Consider the following 26,137-nt stretch of genomic DNA (forward strand, 5'->3'; position numbering starts at 1 on the left):
ACATTGTCTTGGTATTCCCTCCTGATGCCTTTGCTCACATATTCTAAATTGTAGTAAATGCATAGGTCACATTGTGGAATCTCTCAATTTTCTTCAATCAATAAAAGTTTGAGGGCGGAGAGATGGCTTAGTGGTTAAGCGCTTGCCTGTGAAGCCTAAGGACCCCGGTTCGAGGCTCAGTTCCCCAGGTCCCACGTTAGCCAGATGCACAAGGGGGCGCACGCATCTGGAGTTCGTTTGCAGAGGCTGGAAGCCCTGGCGCACCCATTCTCTCTCTCCCCCTCTATCCGTCTTTCTGTGTCTGTCGCGCTCAAATAAATAAGTAAAAAAAAATTTTTTTTAAAGTTTGATATTTTTTTGGTGGCCATATATTTGTCTCTTAAAACAAGTTACTTCCTACAAGGGTAAAGCTCTCCAGATCTATGCTGGAAGCAATTAACAGCTATTGTCTGATCCTGATTTGAGAGGAAGCATGTGTCAGAATTTTCACTATGGGTTTTTCGGTTTGCTGTGGGTTTTTCTCGTTGGTCACATGCTTGTAATCACACAAATATCTTTATCTTCACTATATACTCTGTTATCCATGATTTTTACCATTTGTTAAAGTTCATCTAATTTTTGGTATTTTGTCTCAGAAGGAGTGAATGATCCACTGTGAGGTATAAATTATTAATGAACACTTCCCCGTAGTAAACATTTTTAAGTTTTTTTTAAATGTTTTTTTTTTAATTTTTATTTATTTATTTGAGAGCGACAGACACAGAGAGAAAGACAGGTAGAGGGAGAGAGAGAGAGAATGGGCGCGCCAGGGCTTCCAGCCTCTGCAAACGAACTCCAGATGCGTGCGCCCCCTTGTGCATCTGGCTAACGTGGGACCTGGGGAACCGAGCCTCGAACCGGGGTCCTTAGGCTTCACAGGCAAGCACTTAACTGCTAAGCCATCTCTCCAGCCCCATTTTTAACTTTTTTAATGAGTATGGATTTTCAGGTGTCTGATATAGTGTGACTTCTGGCTGAAAGCCTTCCCACACTCACTGCTCTGGGAAGGCTTCTTACCTCAAATGCAGAGCGAGGGTGGAGAACTGAGAAAACGCTTTTCCACATTCATTACAACCATAGGGCTTCTCACCTGTATGGCTCCTCACATGCACTGTGAGAGATGAACTCTGACAAAAGGCTTTGCCGCATACATTGCATTCATAAGGTTTATCACCTGAATGAATTCTCACATGCACAATAAGTGATGTTCATTGAGAAAAGGCTTTTCCACATTCATAGGATTTCTCACCAGTGTGAATGTTTTGGTACTTTATGAGGTACTTTTTCTGGCCAAAAGCTGTTCCACATTCACTACATTTAAAGGGTTTCTCTCCAATGTGAATTTTCTCATGCTCAGTAAGGTTTGATTTGCCACTGAAGGTTTTTCCGCACTCTTTACATATGATAGGTTTCTCATCTGTGTGAGTTCTCTGCTGCCTAATGAGGTTGGACTTCTGAATGAAAGCTTTACCACAATCTTTGCATTCAAAAGGTTTCTCTCCAGTGTGAATTTTCTGATGGGTAAGAAGGTTTTCCTTCGGGCTAAAGCATTTTCCACAATCACTGCATTCAAAAAGCTTCTCTCCAGTATGAGTGTTCTGATGCTTAATCACATATTGCTTTTGGCTAAAGGCTTTTCCACATTCATTACATTCAAAGGGTTTCTCTCTATTATGAAAATTCTCATGTTCTATGAGATTTGATTTGTGGCTGAAGATTTTCCCACATACTTTACAGGCAAAGGGGTTTCCCCCACTGTAAATTCTCTGACTGAGTTGTGACATCTGAATGGAAGTTTTTCCACATTCACAAGGTTAGTCTCCAACATGAAATATTTGAGAAATAAGGATTTCCTCTGAGCTGAGGATATTTCCACATTCTTAAGTTCTAAGGCTTCTGTGTCTGACCTCTCACTCAAATGCAGGGTTTGAATGATTACATAACTATATCAGTGCAAACTTTTCTAGTAGGTTTTCTAATATTCACTATTCTTTGCTACATACACTGGTTTCTCTCCAGAGTAAGCTTTCAGATGCTCTGAGATCTGTCATCTAGCAACAGGCTTTTCAACATTCCTCAGGAGCACAGGGCTTCTCAGCATGACTTCTATGTTCAGTGAGAGGAGACATGTGATAAAATGTTTCCCCACATTTGGTAGGTTCATAAGCTTTTTCTCCAATGGGAGTACTCTGCTATCAGATGGAGTGTACACATTTTACAAAAGGAAGGTATTCCCACCCTGTTTCTTATTTCAGGAGTAAGCTATGGCAGAGGGTTTTCAAACTATATAAAACTGATGATTTTTTTTTTTCTCAAACAACTTCTTTCCTGCTTACATGCAAACTGTATTTCAAGCTCAAAGCTTCAAAAAGGTTTTTGCCTTTCAAGAAATGAAGTTTGTTCTGAGGAGTGTGGATTCAATACTCTTTTCCTTGGTTGATAACCTCCCAGATCTTGATATCACTTGATGTACTCATTTTCTCAAGCTTCTTCCAGACAGGATTCCTTTTCACTTCTTTCTCCACCTTCCACACTATCTTCTGGCTTCAATAAAACTTCACATGCAGTTTGGTCTCTCCTACTTGGGCGCCATGTGGACCCAAGGCCGCACTGACCCATGGACAAAGACTAAAATCTTTTAGTTTTGATGTCATGATCTGTTCCTCCTCTTATGATGGTCTTGTGCAGGTTGTGTCAGGCACTGTGAGGCTATGGATCTCCAGGCCATTTTGTGTCTGGAGGGAGCACGTTGTATGGAGTCCTACCCTTTCTTTGGCTGTTACATTCTTTCCACCACCTATTCCACATTAGACCCTGAGCCTTGGAAGTTGTGATAGAGGTATTGCAGTACTGAGCACTGTGGTCACTTCCAGCACCATGATACCTTCTGAGTCGTCTCAGGGTCACTGCCATCTGAAAAGAGAAGGTTCTCTACCAAAAGTGAGAGTAGATAAATATAAAGGAATAAACATTAACAGAAGAGCTTACTGGCCAGTATGATGAGCATAGTGTATACATTTAGCCAGAAAACAGATGCTTCACCCCTAGGGCTCATGACTACCCCTGTTTTAAGTTTTCAGTATCAGAGGTGTATTCCCTCCTATGGAGTGGGCCTCCAGTCCAGTTAGAGGGCACTTGGTTTCCACCATGATGGACATGCCACAATTGCACCATTGGTTCATTTGGTCTTTCTGGGCCTAGTTTACCTCACTTAGTATAATCCTTTCCAGATCCATCCATTTTCCTGCAAATTTCCTAACTTCATTTTTCTTTACTGCTGAGTAAATCTCCATTGTTTGAAATGTGCCATGTCTTCATTATCCACTCATCAGTTGAAGGAAATCTAGTTTGGTTCCATTTCCCAGCTATTGTGAATTGAGTGGCAGTAAACATGGTTGAGCAAGTGTTTCTAAGGTAATGAGATGAGTCCTTAGGATATATGCCTAGGAGTGTTATAGCTGGGCCATATGGTATATCAATTTTTAGCTGTCTTAGGAACCTTCTCACTGATTTCCACAATAGCTGGACCAGATTGCATTCTCACCAATAGTGTATAAGGGTTCCTCTTTTTCCACATCCTTATCAGCATTTATAGTCATTTGTGTTCATGATGGTATGCCACGGACTGACTCTCGGGGAGATCAGGACCGAGGGAGAACAAGGGCGAAGGCTCAAGGAGAACTCGGGATTTGGCGAGGAAATGACAGACAGACACACTCTAAGTTGAATATGCTGCTGCGATTTACTGAAGTTTCCATCAAGGTTTTATACAGATTGAACAAGTGATCTCAAGAATTATTAATCTAAACAATCTTAAGTATTTTCTACTGTAAGCATACATGCAGTGTTTATCAGGCAGGAAATGTACCCATTTTCTGAGAAGCACGTCTTGTACCATTGACCACAACATTATATGAACAGAAACTAGGGCAAAAGGTGCAAGGTGAATAACAGGTTACTTATTTCTTATACCCCAAGGACTGTCATGCCCCAAGGACTGTCCCAAACCATCTCTTTTCCACTTATTAAATCATTTATATAATCCTCATATTCATTATAAAAGTGTTTTCATCCAAAAGACCATCAATATTTTAAGGCTGGTGTAATACTTTCCAGAAATTCCCTTCTTTCTTGTTTATTGTATAAACACCAAGGCTTACGCTTCCTTGCTAAGTGTTCCATAAATGGAAGAGAATGCCATAGCCTCCTTTTTCCTTCATAATTCATCCATCTATTACCGAATTCATCATATCCTCCCTCATAGGGAAGTGGATCTAACTAGTTTCCAGCTCTAGGAGTCTACTTCGGTGGTGTCCACCATCTGCCCTTGATCAAGTACTGAACATATCCCCCAGGAAGTTTCCTGGTGGGAATGCCTAAGTTTTGCAACTCCTTTTCTGCAGAACTGTCATGCTTCTTATGAACATTACCGATCAACATTTCTACTTTCATTTTCTCAGGCTCAGTATCGTTCTCAAACATCATAAGCTGTTTTTGCTCTACACCATCAAAAAATTATCCTAAAGTTAATTTTTTATTCTTAATAGAGTTATACATTCTCTCATTGCCCTAATTATAGGAGGGGCACATTCAATGCTCAGATTGTTCCTTGTACTCTGGTTGTGTGCATGATTACTAGTAAGCATTGAATTAGCTGTTCTTAGACAAACAACTAGAAGGAAGCAGGAAAGAAACAGAGCGCAGAAAACAGCTCATTGGCGCCAGCAATCGGGTCTTCATGACTTCATGGGCAGCAGGAACCATTACAGTAACTGACTGCCAAGGGGTCACTGGGGGCATCCCTCCAAGGAGTGCTGGCCCTCTGTCCTCAGCTCTCTTCCAGTGTAGAGGCATCTTTGCTACACAGGCGAGGTCGCCGTGGACGTAGCAATGGTAGCCAATCTGACCGATGTGAGATGGAATCTCAACCTATTTTTAATTTGCATTTCTCTGATGACTAGGAATGTAGAACATTTTTTTAGGTGCTTGTATGCCATCCGTATTTCTTCTTTTGAGAACTCTCTATTTAGTTCCATAGCTCAATTTTAATTGGCTTGTTTGATTTCTGATTAATTTTTTGAGTTCTTTGTATATCCTCTGTCAGATGTATAGGTGGCAAAGATTTTTTTCCCATTCTGTATCTTCCCTCTTTGCTTTATTCACGGTGTCCTTTGCTGTACAAAATCTTTGTAATTTCATGAGGTTCCAGTAGTTAATCTATGGTTTTATTGCCTGAGCAATTGGGTTTATATTCAGAAAGTCTTTGCCAAGACCAATATGTTGAAGGGTTTCCCCTGCTTGTTCCTCCAGCAGTTTCAGAGTTGCAGGTTTGATGTTAAGGTCTTTAATCCATTTGGACTTATTTCTCATGCATGGAGAGAGAGAAGAATCTATTTTCATCTTTCTACATATAAATATCCAGTTTTCCCAGCACCATTTGCTGAAGGGGCTGTCTTTTCTCCAATGAGTATATTTGGCATTTTTGTCAAATATCAGGTGGTTATAGCTACCTTAACTGCTAATCCATCCTTGATTTCAGTTCTTCCATGATGGCTTGATAGAATTCTGCTGAGAAGCCATCTGGTCCAGGACTCTTCTTTGTGGGGAGGTTTTTGATTATCTTTTTCATCTCAATGGGTATGGTAGTTTTAGTTAGGACATTAATCTGCTCTGAGTTTATTTTTGGTAGGTGATATGTTTTCAATAATTTGTCCATTTCTTCCAGGAGCTTTATGGATTGGATTCTTGTTTTTTTTCTAATGCCTTTAGATTGATTATGAAATGATTGTTTTGGTATCTCTTTTGTCTTTGTTATGAATGCATTTAGTGCTATGAATTTTCCCCTAAGGACTGTCTTCATTGTATCCTATAAGTTATGGTATGATGTATTCTCATTCAGTGAGAATGGTGGCTCCATTGATTGGGCATTGGGGATTTAACAAGTTAGGCTTTGGGACAGCCTGTAATGGAGGCGTTGGAGGTAGTGTTAAAAAAACGGTTGTCTGTATTTGTTGTTTCCTTTTCTTTGGGAGTGAACAATGGGAAGACAGAGCCTCTTCATTTGTTTACTAACAACCCACTGAGAGGATTAGGGCTGTTTCTTACAGTGGCCTGATAACTTCCGGAGTAACCCTCTTTAAATTTGTCAGATTTATGGACCAAAAGAACTTTTCAGTGAAGTCTGTGATTCATAAATCCTTCATTCCAGACTCTGGAGACAATAAAATGGGAGCAAGGTCAATTTAAGTCTCTGACATATTCCTATTGACCAATAGGACAAATTTAGATCTGGCAGTCTTGTCTACTGGTTCTGAATTTAGGGGGAGTTCTCCTTTGAGTTTGGAATGCTCTGGCTATCTGGTGTCTTGTTACTCTGCCCATTCCCCCTTTTTTCTACGTCATCCCTGAGAGAATTACTGGAGGGAAGAAGCAGGTTATAATGGGTGATTTGTTGTGTGCATGGCATGCCAAGAGTATTGAAGTATATCATTTTTACAGATTTGATTTCTTGTTTGATGAGTTGCAGTAGACAGTTGAGCAGATAAGGAGCTACAATTAGGATGAGAAGAATACTGGTCAAAGAACCTACCCTATAAAGAGCTTAACCATGGAAACCATTTTGCCAAACCTGACCAAAAGTAGCTCTCATGGATTTTTTTAACCTCTTTTGTTTATCTGTAGTTCAATATGATTGGAATTCTCTGTAATATTGAAAAAACACATTCCAGGGAAGTTCTGATAGCTTATATGATGCTTCACTAATACAAAATCAGTCATAGCTCTATTTTATAATAGATATTGTGGTTTGAAGTTATTTCCTTTCTTGGTCAGTTTCTGCAAGAACTCATGTTGTGATATTAGCAGTTTTGCTAAAGATGCAGTCTAACTTAGATACTTCATTTTGTACCCCTACCACAATGCCTGGAACAGGCAGGATAAAGGCTGCTGTAACTATCTGTTTAGGATCTGGGAGGATTGCATTATCCTCACAGTTAGAGGGCAGAAAGCGAGGAGGGGTTAGGAATGGCAGTAAGGGGAGGATCCCTCTGTTGGAGCACATCCCAAAGAAGTTACATGCAGGGCTTGGAGAGCCATTTTATTGCAGAGGAAGACCCATGCTATGGATAACCATTTGGCAGTGGCAGAGAGATGTTTTATTCAGTAGAACAGTTAGGAGTCAGTCAAGGGGGTTTAAGATGTGGCCAAGGATGAGTACAGTTGACACATAGGCCATGTTGTTGGACAACTACTGTGACAAGGGGTGCTTTCTTTATGGAGCCCAAGGTGACCTTGTTTGGTAACTCTATCTCCAGTGACATTAACATACATATTCATTATACTTAACAGATAGACCCGTGAGATTATTAGCTGATAATTGGTGGACCGAGTTTTCCGTTTTATAAAAAAAGAATGTTTGTTTATGGGATCAATAGCCATTTGAACCTACAAGTTTTGAGTGTTTAAATATTCCAGAGAGCATGTAGAGATGCTTATGTTCAAGATAGCATTTGAATAGACAGTATGCATAGGGCCTCATTTTTAAAGTTTGGGACAAGAGTATTGTTCTGAATCTTGATAGTAGGCTGGAGTCTTATACAAAACTTTATATGATCTCTTTTATGCTGGCCTGTGCGATTTTTCCATGATCTCTGTGTGAATCCCTGAAGGAATGTTTTTTTTAAAAATTATTTTATACTGTTGAATAGGCTAAATTATAATGTCAGAGTATAAAATGGTATGGTTTAGTATTAGGGGAGAGCCTGTGTTGCCAGGTCCTACTTGTGCCACAGAGGTGAGACATGTGTCTGGTGTAGAATAAACATGAGTGATGATGAGTGTTTTTAGGGATATGCTAATTGGAAGAGGGGCTCTAAGTCTGTTATGTTTCATGTTTAAGAGGAGTTAAAGAACAGATGACATCTTGCAAAATTGCCGTAAGGAAGTGTACCCAGAGTGGGAGCATTAAGAAGGGTTTTTGGTATGAGAACAATTATCAATTATCAGTTCTGTTGACAAGAGAATAGTACTGTAACAAGAAGGGGTAGCAGGACATCCCCTAGGCTCCTAGGGGAAAAGGAGGAAGTATAGGACAATGGTAAAGCACCATATCTGTTCTCACATGAAGGGAATGGAGTTTCCTTGTAACCACAGTTCTTCTATAGCATCCACAAGTTCGTCAACTGTTTAGATTGGCTGGGTCTAATGAATGTCACCACAAAAGAGGGAGGAAGGGATGATGGACCCAGGATTGGGAGTGCTGGAGTTTGGCTGCCAGGGGATTAGTAGGATTTCCTGTGGTGCCTTTGCCATTTTGGAGACAGATTGGTGGGTGGGATCAGAGATATAAACCATGTCTCCTATCTCTAAGTTTTGAAGAGGAACCTCTGGATAGGGAGAGGGGAGGATGGCATTAGTGTTTCTCCACAGTTCTTTTCTTTTTTTTTTTTTATAAGATTTATTTTTATTTATTACAGACAGAGGGGTGGGGGAGAGAAAGAGTGTGAGAATGTGCATGACAGGGCCTCTAGCCACTGCAAACAAACTGCAAATTAATATGCCACTATGTGCATGTGGTTTAAGTAGGACCTGGAGAATCAAACGTGGGTCCTTAGGTTTCGTAGGCAAGCACTTTAAAACTCTAAGCCGTCTCTCCATGGCTCTGTCTGAGGAAGAGGAGACTAGTACATAAGGAGGGAGGGAGTAGTATCATGAGAGAGTTGGGGGATCATAGTGCTCCAATACTTGAGTTCAAAGATTCTGGCCATGGAAATCTTTTTAGTTCAGGCTCTAAGTTTAACTTACTCTACAGGTAAAAGTTTAATACAATCCCATTTTAGTTCCAGAGTTACCTTTGTGAATATTTCTTTGATGGTATGATCAGTTTTTTCAACCTTGCCAGAGGATTGAGGATGGTAGGAAATGTGAAACTTAACAGATCTGTCAGTGACTGGTAATGCTTTGGGAGACGGAGGAGATGTACTCTGGGCCATTGTCTGACTATATTGAGGATGGCAAGCCAAATCTAGTTAATATCTGAATGACTGTGTTAGCTCTCTTTTTGTGGTGCAGAAGTCTTCTACCCATCCAGAAAAGATATCCACAATGACTAAAAGATAATTGTATCATTTACTATGAGCCATATGGGTAAGTCTACTTGCCAATCCATGGCTGGAAGAAGGCCCCATATCTGGTGGGTAGAGAATATAGAGGCAATAATTGGTAGTACCCTTTTGGGCAAGGAAGCCTCTTTTCCTCCAAATTAGAATATTTGAGTGGATATTATAAACATATTTTGAATCTGTATAAATGTTAATGGAAAGATCTTTAACTAGACTTAGGTCTTGAGTAGGGGCTGTTATTTCAGCCTGGGGTCAAAAGTTTGGCTTCAATAATGGTGCCAGTTTTAGGGGATTTGTGGTGGCCCTGGATGATGGAATCCTGATGCTTGGGGGTTAGTTTTAGGGAGCTACCACCTATTAACCAGTGAAGAGTTTGGGTTTCTTTGAGACAATGGCCAATGATATGAGTAAAGGGATTGAGTGAGAGATCTTTTGTCTCATAGCATGAATATAAATAATGTGGTGGTTTAAATTGGATTTTCCCAACCCTCTCTAGCTCCTACCCTGCAAGCCTCTCCCATCCCCAGTAATCTTTCCCTCCCTTAACCAGTCAACAATTCCTTATTTCCTCTCCGTAGTTCTTCCCCCTCCTGGGCTCATTCTAGTTGATGTTTGTTTGTTTATTAATTAATTAATTTACAAGAGATTGAGAGAAAGAGTCAGATACACAGAGACAAAGAATGGACATGCCAGGGCCTCTGATCACTACAAATGAAGTATGCTCTACCCTGTGCCTGTGACTTTACATGGGTACTGGGGAATTGAACTTCAGTCTTTCAGTTTTTCAGGCAAGTGCCTCATTGCCATGCTGAGCTGTCTTTCCAGTCCACATTCTAGTTTCTTTTTCATATTCCTGGAGCTTGTGTTTGCACTCATCTCCAAAAGATTCCAGTTAAGAATTTCAGATGAGAAAGTACATGTGGTGTTTGTCTTTCTGTGCAAGAAAGAACTAACATAGAGGAATTTTTCCTTCCTCTTTCATTTTTCTACAGATTCATTATTTCATTTTTCTGTACTGCTTAGTATAATCCCATTGTGTATATATGCCATATTTTCATGTGTTGATGGGAATTTGGCCTGATTCCAGTTACTAGGAACAGAAACAAATATTGATCAACATGTATTTCTGTAGTTGAGTGTATACGGTATATGCACAGAAGTTGTGTAGTGCAATCATATGATAGACACAGTTTTGTTTTTTTCAGGAGTTTCCATACTAATTTTCATAGTGTTTTCCATAGATTTTCAAAGCCACCAGTAGTGGATAAGGTTGCAGCCTCACCAGCATTTGATGCCATTGATTTTTTTTTTCTTTTTTTGAAGAATGCCATCCTAACTGGAGTGAAATTAAGTCTTAGAGTTATTTTGATTTTCTTATTTTTGGTGACTAAAGATGTTGAACATCTCATTAAGTGGTAATGACCATTTGTATTTCTTTCTTTGAGAATTCTCTTGTCAGTTTTCTACCCCATTTTTGATTGTACTGTTTGATTTTATTTTGTCGTTATTGCTTAGATGTCAGATATGTAGCTGGGTGAAAAGTTTCTCACATTTTAGTGGTACAGTTGCTCTGTTGATAGCTTGTTTGCACAATAGCTATTAAGTTTCATGAGGTCCCAGTGATTAAGATTTGATTAACCTTTCTGTGGTACTGAAGTCTTACTCAGGAAGTCCTTCCTCTCACCTATATCATGGAGTGTTCTCCCTGCTTTTCCTGCCTGTTGTTTTAATTGTTCAGGTCTTCACTCCATTTAGAGTTGATATTTTGCAATTTGTGTGAAGTGGAATTACTTTATTTTTCTACATGCGGTTTTCCAATTTATCCAGCACAGTTTGTTAAAGATGCTGTCTTTTCTGTAGTGTGCACTTTTAACCATTGTTAGTTAGCTGTAGGTGTTTGAACTTAGAGATAGGTCCTTTAGTCTATTGATCTGTGTGTCTGTTATTTTGCTAGTGCCATGCTCTTTTCATTACTATGGCTTTTTGTGTGTCATGAAATTAGCTGTAGTGATACCTCCATACATCTTTTGTTGATGATATTTTTGGATACAAAGGCCTTCTGTTCTTCCATATGAATTTTGATACTATTTTTCTTTCTCTGTGAAGAAGAATCCTGAAAATTTTACTGAAATTGCATTGAATCTGTAAAATACTTTTGGTAGGATAACCATTTTCACCATACTAATTTTTCCCATCCATGAGTATGGAAGATTTTTGTATCTTTTCATTACCTCTTCAACTTCATTCTACAGAGTTTTTATAGTATTTTTGTATAGGTTTTTGCATCCTTGGTTAGTAATATTCCAAGGTATTAATTTTTGTCACTATTGAAAATGGGATAGTATTGCTTATCTCTTTCTCCATATATTCATCTTTTGCATATAGAAAGACTAATGATTTTTGTATAGATTTTGTGTCCTGCCACTTTTCTTAAAGGATTTATCACTGCTTGAAGTTTTTTCTGTGGAGTTTCTGGATAACTTATGTATAAAATCATTTCATCTGCAAATAGGGCTAATTTGAGTTCTTCCTTACCAATTTATGTCACTTGTGTTTCTTTCTCTTGTCTCAAGTTATCACTATTTGTAGATGACATGATTCTATACATAAAGGACCCTAAAAACTCTACTAGCAAACTGTTAGAGCTGATCCAAACCTACAGCCATGTAGCAGGATACAAAATAAATACACAGAAATCAGTAGCCTTCATATATGCTAACAACAAACACACAGAGGATGAAATCAGAGAATCACTCCCAGTCACAATTGCATTAAAAAAAAAAAAACAAAAAATAAAGTACTTTGGAATAAACCTAACCAAAAAAGTAAAGAATCTCTACAATGAGAACTTTAAAACACTCAAGCGTGAAATTGCAGAAGACACTAGAAAGTGGAAAAACATCCCCTGTTCCTGGATTGGAAGAATCAATATTGTGAAAATGGCAATCTTACCAAAAGCAATCTACACATTTAATGCAATCCCTATCAAAATTCCAAAAGCATTCTTCATGGAAATAGAAAAAATGATCCAAAAATTCATTTGGAATCACAAAAACCTCGAATATCTAAAATAATACTGAGCAACAAAAATAAGGCTGGTGGTATCACCATACCTGACTTTAACCTATACTACAGAGCCATAGTAACAAAAACAGTGTGGTACTGGCACAAAAACAGACATGTAGATCAGTGGAACAGAATAGAGGACCCAGATGTAAGCCCAAGTAGCTATATCCACCTGATATTCGATAAAAATGCCAAAAATACTCATTGGAGAAGAGACAGCCTCTTCAGCAAATGGTGTTTTGAAAACTGGATATATATCTGCAGAAGGATGAAAATAGATTCTTCTCTCTCGCCATGCACAAGAATTAAAGTCCATATGGATTAAAGACCTTAACATCTGAATGAAACGCTGAAACTGCTAGAGGAAAAAGTAGGGCAAACCCTTCAACATATTTGTCTTGGCAAAGACTTTCTGAATACAACCCCAATTGCTCAGGCAATAAAACCACAGATTAACCACTGGGACCTCATGAAATTACAAAGATTTTGCTCTGCAAAGGACACAGTGAAAAAAGCAAAGAGGCAACCTACAGAATGGGAAAAAGTCGTCACCAGCCATATATCTGATAGAGGATTAATATCTAGGATATACAAAGAACTCAAAAAGTTAAATAATAAGGAATCAAACAAGCCAATCAAAAAATGCGCTATGGAGCTAAATAGAGAGTTCTCAAAGGAAGAAATACGAATGGCATATAAGCATCTAAAGAAATGTTCTATGTCACTAGTCATCAGTGAAATGCAGATTAAAACTACATTGACATTCCATCTCACTCCTGTCAGATTGGCCACCATCATGAAAACAAATGATCGTAAATGTTGGCGGGGATGTGGAAAAAAAGGAACCCTTCTGCACTGCTGGTGGGAATGCAATCTGGTCCAGCCATTGTGGAAAACAGTGTGGAAGTTCCTAAAACAGCTAGCGCTAGATCTACATATGACCCAGCTATAGCACTCCTAGGCATATATCCAAAGGACTCATCTCATTTGCTTAGAAGTACGTGCTCAACCATGTTTATTGCTGCTCAATTTATAATAGCTGGGAAATGGAACCAGCCTAGATGTCCCTCAATAGATGAGTGGATAATGAAGATGTGGCACATTTATACACTGGAGTTCTACTCAGCAGTAAAGAAAAATGGAGTTATGAAATTTGCAGAAAAATGGATGGACGTGGAAAGGATTATACTAAGTTAGGTATCCCATACCCAGAAAGCCCAGCGCCCCATGTTCTCTCTCATATGTGGATCCTAGCTACAGATGACTGGGCTTCTGCGTGTGAATGAAAATACTTAGTAGCAGAGGCCAGTAAGTTGAAAAGGAGACCTAAAGGGTAGAGAAAGGAAGGGAGGAGGGTACTTAATAGGTTGATATTGTATATATGTAATTACAATGATTGTAATGGGGAGGTAATATGATGGAGAATGGAATTTCAAATGGGAAAGTGTGGGGGTGGGGAGGGAGGGAATTACCATGGGATATATTTTATAATCATGGAAAATGTTAATAAAAATTAAAAAAAAAGAAATACAAATGGCATATAAGCATCTATAACATGTTCTATGACACTAGACATCAGGGAAATGCAGATTAAAACTACATTGAGATACCATCTCACTCCTGTCAGATTGGCCACCATCATGAAAACAAATGATCATAAATGTTGGCGGTGATGTAGAAAAAGAGGAACCCTTATACACTGCTGGTGGGAATGCAATCTGGTCCAGCCATTGTGGAAATCAGGGTGGAGGTTCCTAAAACAGGTAAAGATTGATCGACCATATGATCCAGCTATAGCACTCCTAGGCCTATATCCAAAGGACTCATCTCATTTCCTTAGAAATACATGCTCATCCATGTTTATTGCTGCTCAATTTATAATAGGTGGGAAATGGAGCCAGCCTAAATGTCCCTCAACTGATCAGTGGATAATGAAGGTGTGGCATATTTATACAATGGAGTTCTACTCAGCGGTAAAGAAAAATGAAGTTATGAAATTTGCAGAAAAATGGATGGACCTGGAAATGATTATACTAAGTGAGGTAACCCCGGCCCAGAAAGCCAAGTGCCACATGTTCTCTCTCATATGTGGATACTAGCTACAGATGATTGGGCATCTGCGTGAGAAGGAAAATAGTAGCAGAGGCCAGTAAGTTAAAAAGTAGACATAAAGGGAAGAGAAAGGAAGGGAGGAGGGTACTTAATAGGTTGATATTGTATATATGTAAGTACAATGATTGTGATGGGGAGGTAATATGCTGGAGAATGGAATTTCAAAGGGGAAAGTGTGGGGATTGGGGAGGGAGGGAATTACCATGCGATTTTTTTTTATAATCATGGGAAATGCAAATAAAATTTTAAATATTAAAAGAAAAAAACTTCTTTGGGGCTTGAAAGGTGGCTTAGCAGTTAAAGCATTTGCCTGCAAAGCCAAAAGGCCTCCTTTGGATTCCGCGAGACCCATATGGCTCATACAACTAGAGTTTGTTTGCAGAAGCTGGATGCCCTGGCATGCCCATTCTCTGTCTCTGTCTCTGTCTGCCCCTTTCCCTCTCACTCTCTCAAAGAAATAAAATACATAAGATTAAAAACCAGTTCTTTATTTTTAACTCCCCCAGATATATCCACTGTATCATGATAAAAATCCTCTCCCTGTACGCTCTATTTTCTTCCTCCAAAGTCCAATCTACCTTGAGTCCTTTTGTCTTCCCCATTAGTCTCTCTTCTATTTTGATGTTGTTTATTTCCCACCTATCATGCAGTTTTTGTGTAGATAGCATCTGCCACTGTGTGATCATTAATGTGAAGGGCGATTTTTGTCTGGAATTTTGTCACTTCCAATTCTTTATTTGTTTTAGATTTTAGACATTGGATCTCACTCTATCCCAGGAGGACTTGGAATTCACTATGTAGTCTCAAGGTGCCCTCAAACTCATGATAATCATCCTACCTTCTCCTCTAGAGTATTGGGATTAAAAGCATGTACAACCATGTCCAGCTCTCAGAATCATTTATTCACCTCTTCCACAATGATCCCTGAGCATTGGGCTATGTGAATTCTTAACAATTTGATGTGTTTTGTATCTACCCAGTGATAACCACTATTCTAAAAGGAGGCTTCTCTAGCCAAAAGTGAGCATACCAGTAATATGTGGGCATGAACATATTTAGAGGGCAGTTTGGTGGGAATAATATGTTGAATTAACAATACAAGAGAAGTAGTTCTCCCCCAACGCTTATGACCTGCTGTGGTGGTTTGTTTCAAGTGTTTCCAATAAATTTATGGGCTCTGAATGCTTGTGTCCCCAGCTGGTGGCAATTTGACAACTTGGAACCTTCCTGAAGGCACTGTGGCCACTTTCCCCTTGCTAGTTTTTGGCGGACTCTCCTATTGTTATTTTTCATCTGATGTTGGCCAGGAGGTGATGTCCATCCTCTGCTCATTACATCATTTTCCCCTGCCTTCTTGGAGCTTTCTCTCGAGTCTGTAAGCTAAAATAAACACTTTTCCCCCCCCATAAGTTGCTCTTCGTCTGCTGTTTTCTGCCAGCAATGCCAAACAGACAACAGCACCTCCCCAGTTATCAACTTTTGAGTATATATTCAATTCCAGGCAGAAATTCCCTTTTATGGAGCAGGCTTCAAGTCTAATAAGAGAGCATTTGGTTTCCCCCATAATAGGCATAGCACTATTATACCAGGTAACACATCTGACCTGGTTGACCATTGGTAAAACTTGCATGGTTCACTACAGGTTAACACCATTAATTATTTTTCTCTCCCAACAGGTTACATAGCTCTTTGTAATACATTGATTGCCAGTTATCTGGGAGGAAGCTTCCAGCTTTGCTTCAGATTGGTTTCTCAGTATCCTGCATCTTATGTATGTGGAGGAAGTCTTTAGTGATAGGGTCTTACAATCTGGTTCTTGATGGATAACCAAGGGTCTTGGCAATGCCTGAAGTATTCTGTGGCATTGGTGGACTTTATAGCTAACACTCAGTGGAAGACAACCCACCCTAGCACTGAGTTTTTTCTAATAACTATGTATTGCTTCTGGGTACAACAATATCTATGTCTATAAGGTATTTCTGCTCAAACTCTTATGAATCAAGAGAAGAGAAAAAGGAGTTACTTTTATTAGCACTGATATTTGTAACATACATTTCAGCCAAGATATTTCATATTGTGTGTGTTCCTTGCCTTGGAGTTGCATGGTACAGTGGCACACACAGTGCCTTGTATGGGTTCCCAACCATAAGCTGCAGTGAAGTTGACTGCTGCAACATGATATATTGGTGCTAAAACTCCTTGAATTCATCGTTTATAATATATTTGATTCTGAATTAATATTTTATTATTATTTGCTCGGAATCTTTTCAGGTTTGCCATACTTCTTATGACCCCAACATTGATGATCAGATTCCATATGGAGTAAAAATCCACAACTTTATTCAGAGCCTATATTCCTGTATTAGTGGTAGGAATTGAAGCCATGGCCTTGTATCTTCTGGCTAGGCAGTGCACCACAATGTTATGCCACAAACCCTATTCCATTTTCTTGTATTTTCATTAAAAAAAAAAAAAAGGTGAATCTTATATTCTTGAATCAAGATAGCAAGATACAGGTACTATATTTGTCTTGAGTCTTGTCTTTCAGAATACAGCATAAAAACTTTGTGCTTATTGAATAAGCCCCTCAGAAATATTTCATTATAGGAGTTGGTATCTTTTGAAGACATAGCTGTGGACTTTACCTGGCAAGAGTGGCAGCACCTGGATACTGTTCAGCAAAACCTTTACAGAGATGTGATGCTGGAAAATTACAGCAGCCTGAAGTTCCTGGGCAAATTAAACTCCCGTGAGTCTGAGTAGCAATTCCTTTCTTTTTGGTGGATAAAGATAGTTATCATTACTAATTTTTAGTATTGTTTTGATATTGTACTATTAAACTGACATTCTCAAAGGAGCCTATTATGTAGAACAAAATGGCTTTATAGTACATGCATATATAATGACAAAAGTCTGTCAGATCAGGCATTACTTGTATGGGGAACACTTAAAAATTCTTGTTGCTATTTTGAAATACTAATGTAAATGTTGCGAGATGCATATTAACTTAGTACTGTGCTATACTACATAAGAAGTGGTTTCTGGCCAGGCGCGATGGAGCACAACTTTAATCTCAGCACCCGGGAGGCAGAGGTAGGAGGATCACCATGAATTCGAGGCCAGCCTGAAACTACATAGTGAATATCCAGGTCAGCTTGAGCTAGAGTGAGACCCTACCTTGAAGAAACAAACAAAAGAAGTGATTCTTCCAAATGTATGCAGTTAATTCTAACCATGCTTATTCTATCCCTTATCTTCTACACATTTTCCATATTCTAATTACTTGTTTTATTTTTTACCTTTATTATGTAAGCTTGGATCTGTAAGTATGAGAACATGCAAAATTTTGGTTTTTGGGTTTGTCCTATTTCATTTACAACCCATGAGTTTTCTGAGAAGAAGTTAAATAAAATATATTTACATCAATTATAGAGGGATTTAATAGCGCAAGGGAAAAAACATGAATTCCACCTTGGTGAATGTATTTATTTGGTATCTTAGGAATCAGACGCTTCTGTTAGACACATTTGTACTGCCAAAAAATCAAAACCCTAAAGCCAGTGTGGTGGCACATACCTTTAATCCCAGCACTCAGAAGGGAGAGGTAGGAGGATCACAGTGAGTTTGAGGCCAGCCAGTGAGTACATAGTAAATTCCACATCAGCTTGGGCTAGAGTGAAACTGTACCTCAAAATTTAAAAAAAAAAAAAATCAAAACACTAAACTATTTTTATCTCTTATCTACACATTCCCAAATGGAATATCAAGTGAGAAATTTATGGCATTTACTTCAGGTTGTTGAGTGTTGATAGTGTATTTCCATTATCACAGACCTATGTGAACATTGCAGCATTTTTTTTTTTAATTTTATTGGTATTACTGTATTAAAAGTCACCTGGTAGTCAGCAGAGCTGCCTTGTTTTAAAATAATGACAATTTTTTTGGAACCAGCAGAAATAGCTGTATTACTTCACATAATGCCTTACACTTATGTTCATAACACAGTTCTTAATGTTTTCTTTTCATCTGTAGACTGGATCTCACTCTACCTTAGGTTATCCTGGAGTTCACAGTATAGCCAAGGCAGTCCTCAAAGTCTTAGTGATTTTCCTACTCAGGTACCCGCTTGTTTGTGTTAAAGGAGTGTGCCACTACACCTGGCTACATTTCTCCTTAGAGTCCTTTTTCTCTACATAGCCATTTGACATACAAAGAAGGACATTTTTTTCTAGTTTCCCTTGTGATTTGTATGGATTTATTGCCCTTACCATATATCCTAGGTTAAGACTGTATCTTTTTTCTTTATGTTTTGAATTGAATTCCATGCATTCTAGAAAAATGTTCTACACCAAGGTATTTTTCTTCACTAACAAGTCAATGGTGTATTGTAGAATGATGAATAAGTACGTCATTGTTTCTTTTTTTAAGAGAAAATTACATAAGTGTTGCCCAGTCATTAATATTGAGACCATCTGTTATATAGGATTATTATTTTATTTCATTTGTTTTACTCTACAACTTGCTATTATATGCTTAAGGGCAATTCTTATAAATCTAGAAGACATTCCTTATATTTTTTGCCCTTTCTTAATTTGCCTTAGGTTTTTAAAAATAGGAATGCAATTTTTGGGTCTGATTTAGTAATTTAGTTGTGAATCCTCTTTTCTGGTTTGCTTTTTAAAGATTTTTATTTATTTGAGAGAAAGAGAGAGAGGCATATGTACATAGAGAGAGGAAATATGTGCAATTAGGCATGTACCACCTTAAACATCTGGTTTATGTTGCTACTGGGTAATCCAAACTAGTTCTTTTGGCTTTTCAGACAAGTTCCTTAACCACTAAGCCATCTCTCCAGCCCCCTTTTACCTTTTTTATTCATTTCTTTAGTTGAACTCTTTTCCCACAATCTTTCTCTATTGTTCTTCTTATGACTACTCTCTGTTTGACCTATCAGTAATGTGAGTTATTGTCTTTTTAGTTTCATTATTTTCCCCTTCCATTATGCTCCATTCATTTAATGTATCATTGTTTACACTTTTTGTCGCAGAACATGTAAGCTTGGCATAGAAGTACTTGGGCTACAGCATCTTTTCTTGCTCTACCTTGGCTGGTGTGAGTCCATGTCTTGTAAAATGACAAAACAAACAAACAACAACAAAAACAAAAACATTATATATCATGCTGTTCAAAGTCATTTGAAGGAAGTACTTTCAGTTTTACTTCAGGGAAATACTCCAGTTAGTGAACACCAGGAGTATAAACTTTCTCCACGCTAACTTTGTGGTTCATGTAATAAAGATCATTTGTAGAAATGCAGCTGTTATCTCACAGAAGTCCACCTGATACAACATATTGACACAATTTGAACATTGTTTCCCAACTACAGGCAACTGTATGACCAAACCAGATTTGATCTTCAAGTTGGAGCAAGGATTTGCACCATGGAGTGTAGTAGAAGGCTCAATTCAGAGGCTTCCAGGCAAGTAAATGCATACTTTATAACATATATCAGTGAGATGAGAACTCATCACAATTGTCAAAATAAATGGCATTACCATGAATCTAACACCTCTTTTGAAATGGAAAGGGCTCTATTCTGTTTCTTGCATTGAATATTTTCTTATGTGTTCCAAGATTTAATTTCCTGTATAGGTGATCTTAGAAAATATTATGTATTAGATATTGTATTAAATTCTCACTTGATAATTTTTTGTATGTTTCAGTGTAACAGTGCCCTTAGCCACTTTCACTGCTGTGACAAAATGCTTACAAGAAACACCTTACTGAACAAAAATATTTATTCAAGTATACAGTTCTGTAATTGTGTTTCTGCTTACAATGCTGACACAATGAAACTATTTAACATAATTATATTTACAATCACCTATGAAAGTTAGAAGTAATTGAGAAAAGAGAATCAGAGATTCCATGATAAGGGGTGTTACAGTCAGGTTTGCATTGCTTTTATATTTCACCAAGCCAGGAGCAGCTTGCCAGGGGGGAAAAAGTTTTATTTTGGCTTATAGAGTCAAGAGGGAAGATCCATGATGGCATGGAAAAGGACAGCATGAGCAGAAGGTTGACGTCACATCCTAGCCAACAACAGGTGGACAATAGCAACAGGAGAGTGTGCCAAACACTGTCAAGGGGAAATGGGCTATAACACCAATAAGCCTACCCCCAATAGTAACACTGCCTCTAGGAGGCGTTAATTCCTAAATCTCCATCAGCTGGCAACCTAGGTTTATAAGGAACACTTGAATCAAACCACCACAAGGGGTTAGAAACCCTTTTGTACAGTGTACATGAGAAGAATGTTGGTGACAAAAGTATATTAGATTTGTGAAATATAGGAAGTGTAAAATGGATTTAAAAAGAACATTTGGGGGCTGGAGAGATGGCTTAGCTGTTAAGCGCTTGCCTGTGAAGCCTAGGGACCCCGGTTCGAGGCTCAGTTCCCCAGGTCCCACGTTAGTCAGATGCACAAGGGGGCGCACGTGTCTGGAGTTCGTTCGCAGTGGCTGGTAGCCCTGGCACGCCCATTCTCTCTCTCTCTCTCTGCCTCGTTCTCTGTCTGTTGCTCTCAAATAAATAAATTAAAATAAACCAAAAAAAAAAAAAAAAACAAGTACATTTGGGACTTTGAAGGAAAGAAAATCTGAATGATAGCGCAAAGGAAATTAGTAAAAAATAGTCCCGCCTCATGTTCTAGATGAAACTATAATGTACAGCCACAGGTACAACATAAACCCAGTCTGTAGAAAGAGCTCTAGTGCCAAAACAGTGGTATCTGTACTGTTACTAAAGCATGTCTCTTGCAAGGGTTTATTCTAGAGATTGACATCAGTTCGGCTATCACTCAGTCTGTAACAATAGACTCACATTTGAGAAGTGCTAGAAGTAAACATTTGAATTTTTTTGGAACCTAAAAACATGGATAATTCAGGGCGCCTAGACACATTAAATGTTTATTCATGGGAGTTGCACACAAGAAGAAATACCCAAGCTGGCAGGGCCAAATGGAGAATTGCTGGTCAAGTTTTGTATTAGGCAGCACAAGGATGGAAGTTTTCATGGTCTCACCCTTCATGGTGATGAGTCATCCATATTGCTTATTGATGTTCAAATTATAGCGAATGTGAAGCCTATCTTGGTCATTTTATTTGGACTTTAAGCATTCATTATAGTATCACACATTTAATTGTAACATAGTTCTGAGAAGTATGAGCCCAGTTCAATAATATGGGTGGATACTTCCTACCACATTTAGTTGATTCTTGCTTGGGTACTTAAATCTTGGAATTGAGGTAAGATCCTCTTTTGTGGTATTTCACTGTCTGATACACAATGGAGATATATTCTATTTTTGCCTGTATGTGCAATAAATGTGCAACTCTGCCTGTTATAGCAATCTCAATAGTTTCTAGTGGCTTTTGTATGAAAATACAGTTGTATTTGGGTGAAGACATGCCACTGACCTTGCTTATGGGTCCATCCATCAGTGCACATACACCACCAAATCCAACAGTAAACAAAGATGGACTACATTGTTTATGGAGGAAACAATGTTACTTCAGCCAACAACCACTTGGAGAAAGAATTTAGATCTCCAATTTGTTCTTTTGTCTTTATTTTTCAACTATTCTTTTGCATTGGTAGCTTTTTTTTTCACTTTATTGCATATTGTGATACTTTTCCTCTTCCTACTTTAATCTCATCTTTATTTTTTATTGCTATTATGTTGCTCTCTTAGTCTAATGTGATTTGTTTTTGTTCTTTCTCATGCAGCTTTTTTTTTCTTTATCATCTGTCTTCTCCTTTTCTCCTTCACAAAAAATAACCATTACTGAAACCAAAGTTCATCTACTATTATCATAAGATATCAGCAATGGAGAAATATAAAACCATCATGTCCAGTCATGAAACCCAACATTGGTTGTTTAGATCACTCAATGGGTTAATATGCATTTTTTTGCATCATCATGAGTCAAAATCCCCAGAGACAAAAAGAACACTAATCCCTCAAATTTCATAGGCCAGAATCATTGCATACACAGTACTTTACAACAGGAGGCAATTTTAAATCAGGTTAAAGGCAAGGTCTGGTTCCCAAACTTGGACTTTTATTAGCAGTCATGCATTTGGTAACACACATTTCTAAATTCACAAACACATATGCACATATAAATGTATAAGAAAAAAAACACCTATATAATATGGATAAAGGAGGTAGTGGAGAGATTAGAAACAAAAACAAAATACATCCTATGTTATTGTAGAAGAAATCTGCATTAGTCTTTGTAATTAAACAAACATGTGTACTTCAGAATTTCCAGTCAACATGTGGTAAAATGATATGTAGCTACTTAAGCAAGGAAGTACAAGTGGAAAACTAAGGAAACATAAATTCTTTAATAAATCTAATCTAAGTGAGGATTGCTATTTTCAGAAAAATTAGGCAAGTTCTTTTGAGTCAACAAGAAGACCAAACAGTGAAAAGTAGTCTCACTTAAAGGTCTCTAATATATTCTCTGAATATTAGAAAGTATTTCCTGAATTTACCCTTTATTATGTAAGACATCCCTCCAGTCAAGTAACCTACCATAGAGAATAGTAAAGAGGTCAATTGAAAGTAGTTTTAATATAATTTTTGTGATCTAATATCTGACCAAATGCTAGGAAGCCAATGTTAGCCAAATTATTGTTTACTATTTGGAATGTAATAATTTTTTTGGTATTTCTCAGAATTCAAAAATCAGCAGAAAATGCCGTGCACAAAGAGTGATGATATTAAGCAATGCCAGAATGCAGTTTACCACAGGTTACGTCACACTTGTTGTCAAGGAACAAACACAGGTGAGAAACCTTATGAATGTGGAATAGTTTGCAGCATACAGTCACTTCTCACTACACATCATCAAACTCACACAGATGATATGCCTTACGTATGTAGAAAATGTGGAAAAGCTTTCATCTCCAAGTCACATCTCACTATCCATCAGAGAACTCACACAGGTGAGAAACCTTATGAATGTAATGAATGTGGAAAAGCATACACCAGCCAGTCAAATCTCACTGTGCATCATCGAACTTACACAGGTGATACACCTTACGAATGTAGAAAATGTGGAAAAGCTTTCATCTCCAAGTCACATCTCACTATCCATCAGAGAACTCACACAGGTGAGAAACTTTATGAATGCAATGAATGTGGAAAAGCTTATACCACCCAGTCAAATCTCACTGTGCATCATCGAACTCACACAGGTGATAAGCCTTATGAATGTAGAAAATGTAGAAAAGCTTTCATATCCAAGGCACAGCTTACTGTCCACCAGAGAACTCACACAGGTGAGAAGCTGTGTGAATGTAGTGAATGTGGGAAAGCCTTCATGTCCAAGTCATATCTCACTATGCATCAGAAAATACACACAGGCGAGAAGCTGTATGATTGTACTGATTGTGGGAAAGCCTTTACCTTAAAGTCACACCTCACAGTACATCAGAGAATTCATACAGGGGAGAAGCCATATAAATGTAGTGAATGTGGGAAAGCCTTCATCTCCAAGTCAAATCTCACTATCCATCGGAGAACCCACACAGGACAGAAGCCATATCAATGTAGTGAATGTGGGAAAGCCTTCATGACCAAGTCATATGTTACTTTGCATCAGAGAATTCACGCTGGTGAGAGACTGTATGAGTGTATTGACTGTGGGAAAACCTTTACCTTCAAGCCACAACTCACTGTGCATCAGAGAACTCATACAGGTGAAAAGCCATATGAATGTACTGAGTGTGGGAAATCCTTCAGTTCCAAGTCATATGTCACTATTCATAAGAGAACTCACACAGGTGAGAGGCTGTATGAATGTACTGCTTGTGGGAAAGCCTTTACCTTCAAGGCACAGCTCAGTGTGCATCAGAGAACGCACACAGGTGAGAAACCATATGAATGTACTGAATGTGGGAAAGCCTTCATGTCCAAGTCAACTCTCACTACCCATCAGAGAACTCACACAGGTGAGAAGCCATACAAATGTACTGAATGTGAGAAAGCCTTCATGTCCAAGTCAACTCTTACTACCCATCAGAGAATTCACACAGGCAACAAGCTATATGAATGTACTGAATGTGGGAAAGCCTTTAGATGCAAGTCATATCTCACTATTCATCAGAGAATTCACACAGGTGACAAACCATATCAGTGCAATGAATGTGGGAAAGCATTCATTTCAAAGTCAAATCGTAGGAAGCATCAAAGAATTCATACAGGTAAGAAGCAATATGAATGCCCTAAATGTGCTAAAAGCTTCATCTGCAAGACACATCTCACTCTGCATCAAAAAACTCACATAAATGCAAAACCATGTGTGTACTGAATGCAGGATAGCTTGTCCTACCATGTCAGATCTTGATAATCATAAGAGAATTCATACAAGTGAGAAGCCATGTGAATTTAATGAATGTGGATTAAGTGAAAAACTTTTTTAGTGAAGTTGTAAGTCACAACAAATAAGAGAACTCACAAAGCTGAAAAGCCAGTTAAATAAATTTGAGAATGGTTTATTGTAGAAGTCAAACCAAATTCTGCATTAGCAAATTCACATAGGAGAAAAACCATAGGAATGAAAATATGGAAATACCTTATCTCCCAGTCACAGGTCACTGTGCATCAGAAAACTCATACAGGTCAGAGACCTTATGAATGTAATGAATGTGTAAACTTCTTTCCCCCTTTCACTCACAGCCTACTATGTATGAGAGGATTTATGTAACTTAGAAACCATATTAGTATAATGAATGTTAAAAACCTGCAGATAATATCCATCAATCTGAAAAAAAAAACATATACTTAATTCATTAAGTCAAAGCTTAATGAATTTTTGAAAATCTATAGATTATCTTTTTATTTTAACTGGCTTGTGGGAAATATATGAGTTGATTTAAGAATTTTCATTTGAAGATCCACACAATGATGTAACCAAAGCTTAATGGCTGATGTTTGAAATTTTGACAGTATTTTATGTGTTGACAACTTACTGTGTTATGTACAGTTCTTGGTAAATGGTCATCTGTTGAATTTAAAAGGAATCATCTGTTCTTGTCTGGAAGAAGAATTTTGAGTAGTTTTGAATTTCAAGACATAGAAGCATCTTTGGCTACAACTACAACTCATGAAAAGATTTCTATATTTGAACATGTAAAGAACACTATGAGAATGCTTGTCTTAAAATAGGATAGGACTGTAATAACAATACTAAAGAATACTACTGTTCTGTTTTGGTCACTCACCTTATATTGCTTTGAGAAATAGAACAAAGGCAGGACAGAGGGGTCAGGACTTACCCAAAGCCTTAAGATTGACAGTTTGAAGCTAAAGGAAGACTTAAGATTCTTGAAGGGAAACCCTATCAGATCAAAAATGGAGCTGTGAAGAGGAAAAAAATTTCAGTGTAATTGCTTGGATTTTCTTGGAATTGTCACCAATGAATGCTGCTGGTAGTTTGATTTCCCATAAATCTAGCATTCAGGGGTAGAGGGATTAAATTTGCTCATGTTCCCCAGGTAAAGCTGCAAAATTTGAAATTTCCCTTATTTCCCCAATTATATTGTTTCAGTATTTCCTTTCTACACTTTTGTGCAATGGAAATATTTATTCTAAGTCATTATGTTTTGGAAATAAGCAACTGTACTTTGAGTTAATAAAGATAATAAGTTCATAGACTTCCTGGCATCTCAGTTCAGATGTTTGAGTCTGAGTTGTATTATAGTTGTAAATCCTATGTAAACTTGTATAT

General features: G+C 38.0%; 2 protein-coding genes across 2 annotated transcripts in view; one reads left to right on the plus strand and one right to left on the minus strand.

Annotated features, from left to right (window-relative positions):
* LOC101608783 (zinc finger protein 420-like) overlaps positions 1-26,064 on the plus strand; it is a 78,294-nt gene extending 52,230 nt beyond the window's left edge. Inside the window, exons 2-4 of the mRNA XM_045141242.1 lie at positions 16,944-17,085; positions 19,723-19,815; positions 23,082-26,064. Of these exons, the coding sequence (XP_044997177.1) occupies positions 16,944-17,085; positions 19,723-19,815; positions 23,082-24,718 (1,872 nt within the window). The 3' untranslated portion in view covers positions 24,719-26,064. The remainder of the gene's footprint in view (positions 1-16,943; positions 17,086-19,722; positions 19,816-23,081) is intronic.
* LOC101600370 (zinc finger protein OZF) lies at positions 968-2,018 on the minus strand. Its single transcript, XM_004664649.3, is given in 2 exon segments — positions 968-1,058; positions 1,060-2,018. Coding segments are annotated over 2 exon segments (855 nt in total). The 5' UTR covers positions 1,824-2,018.
* Positions 26,065-26,137: the final 73 nt, after the last annotated feature.

Source organism: Jaculus jaculus, unplaced genomic scaffold (assembly GCF_020740685.1).
Source record: "Jaculus jaculus isolate mJacJac1 unplaced genomic scaffold, mJacJac1.mat.Y.cur mat_scaffold_34_1_3701052_arrow_ctg1, whole genome shotgun sequence".
In the NCBI taxonomy this organism is placed as follows: domain Eukaryota; kingdom Metazoa; phylum Chordata; class Mammalia; order Rodentia; family Dipodidae; genus Jaculus; species Jaculus jaculus.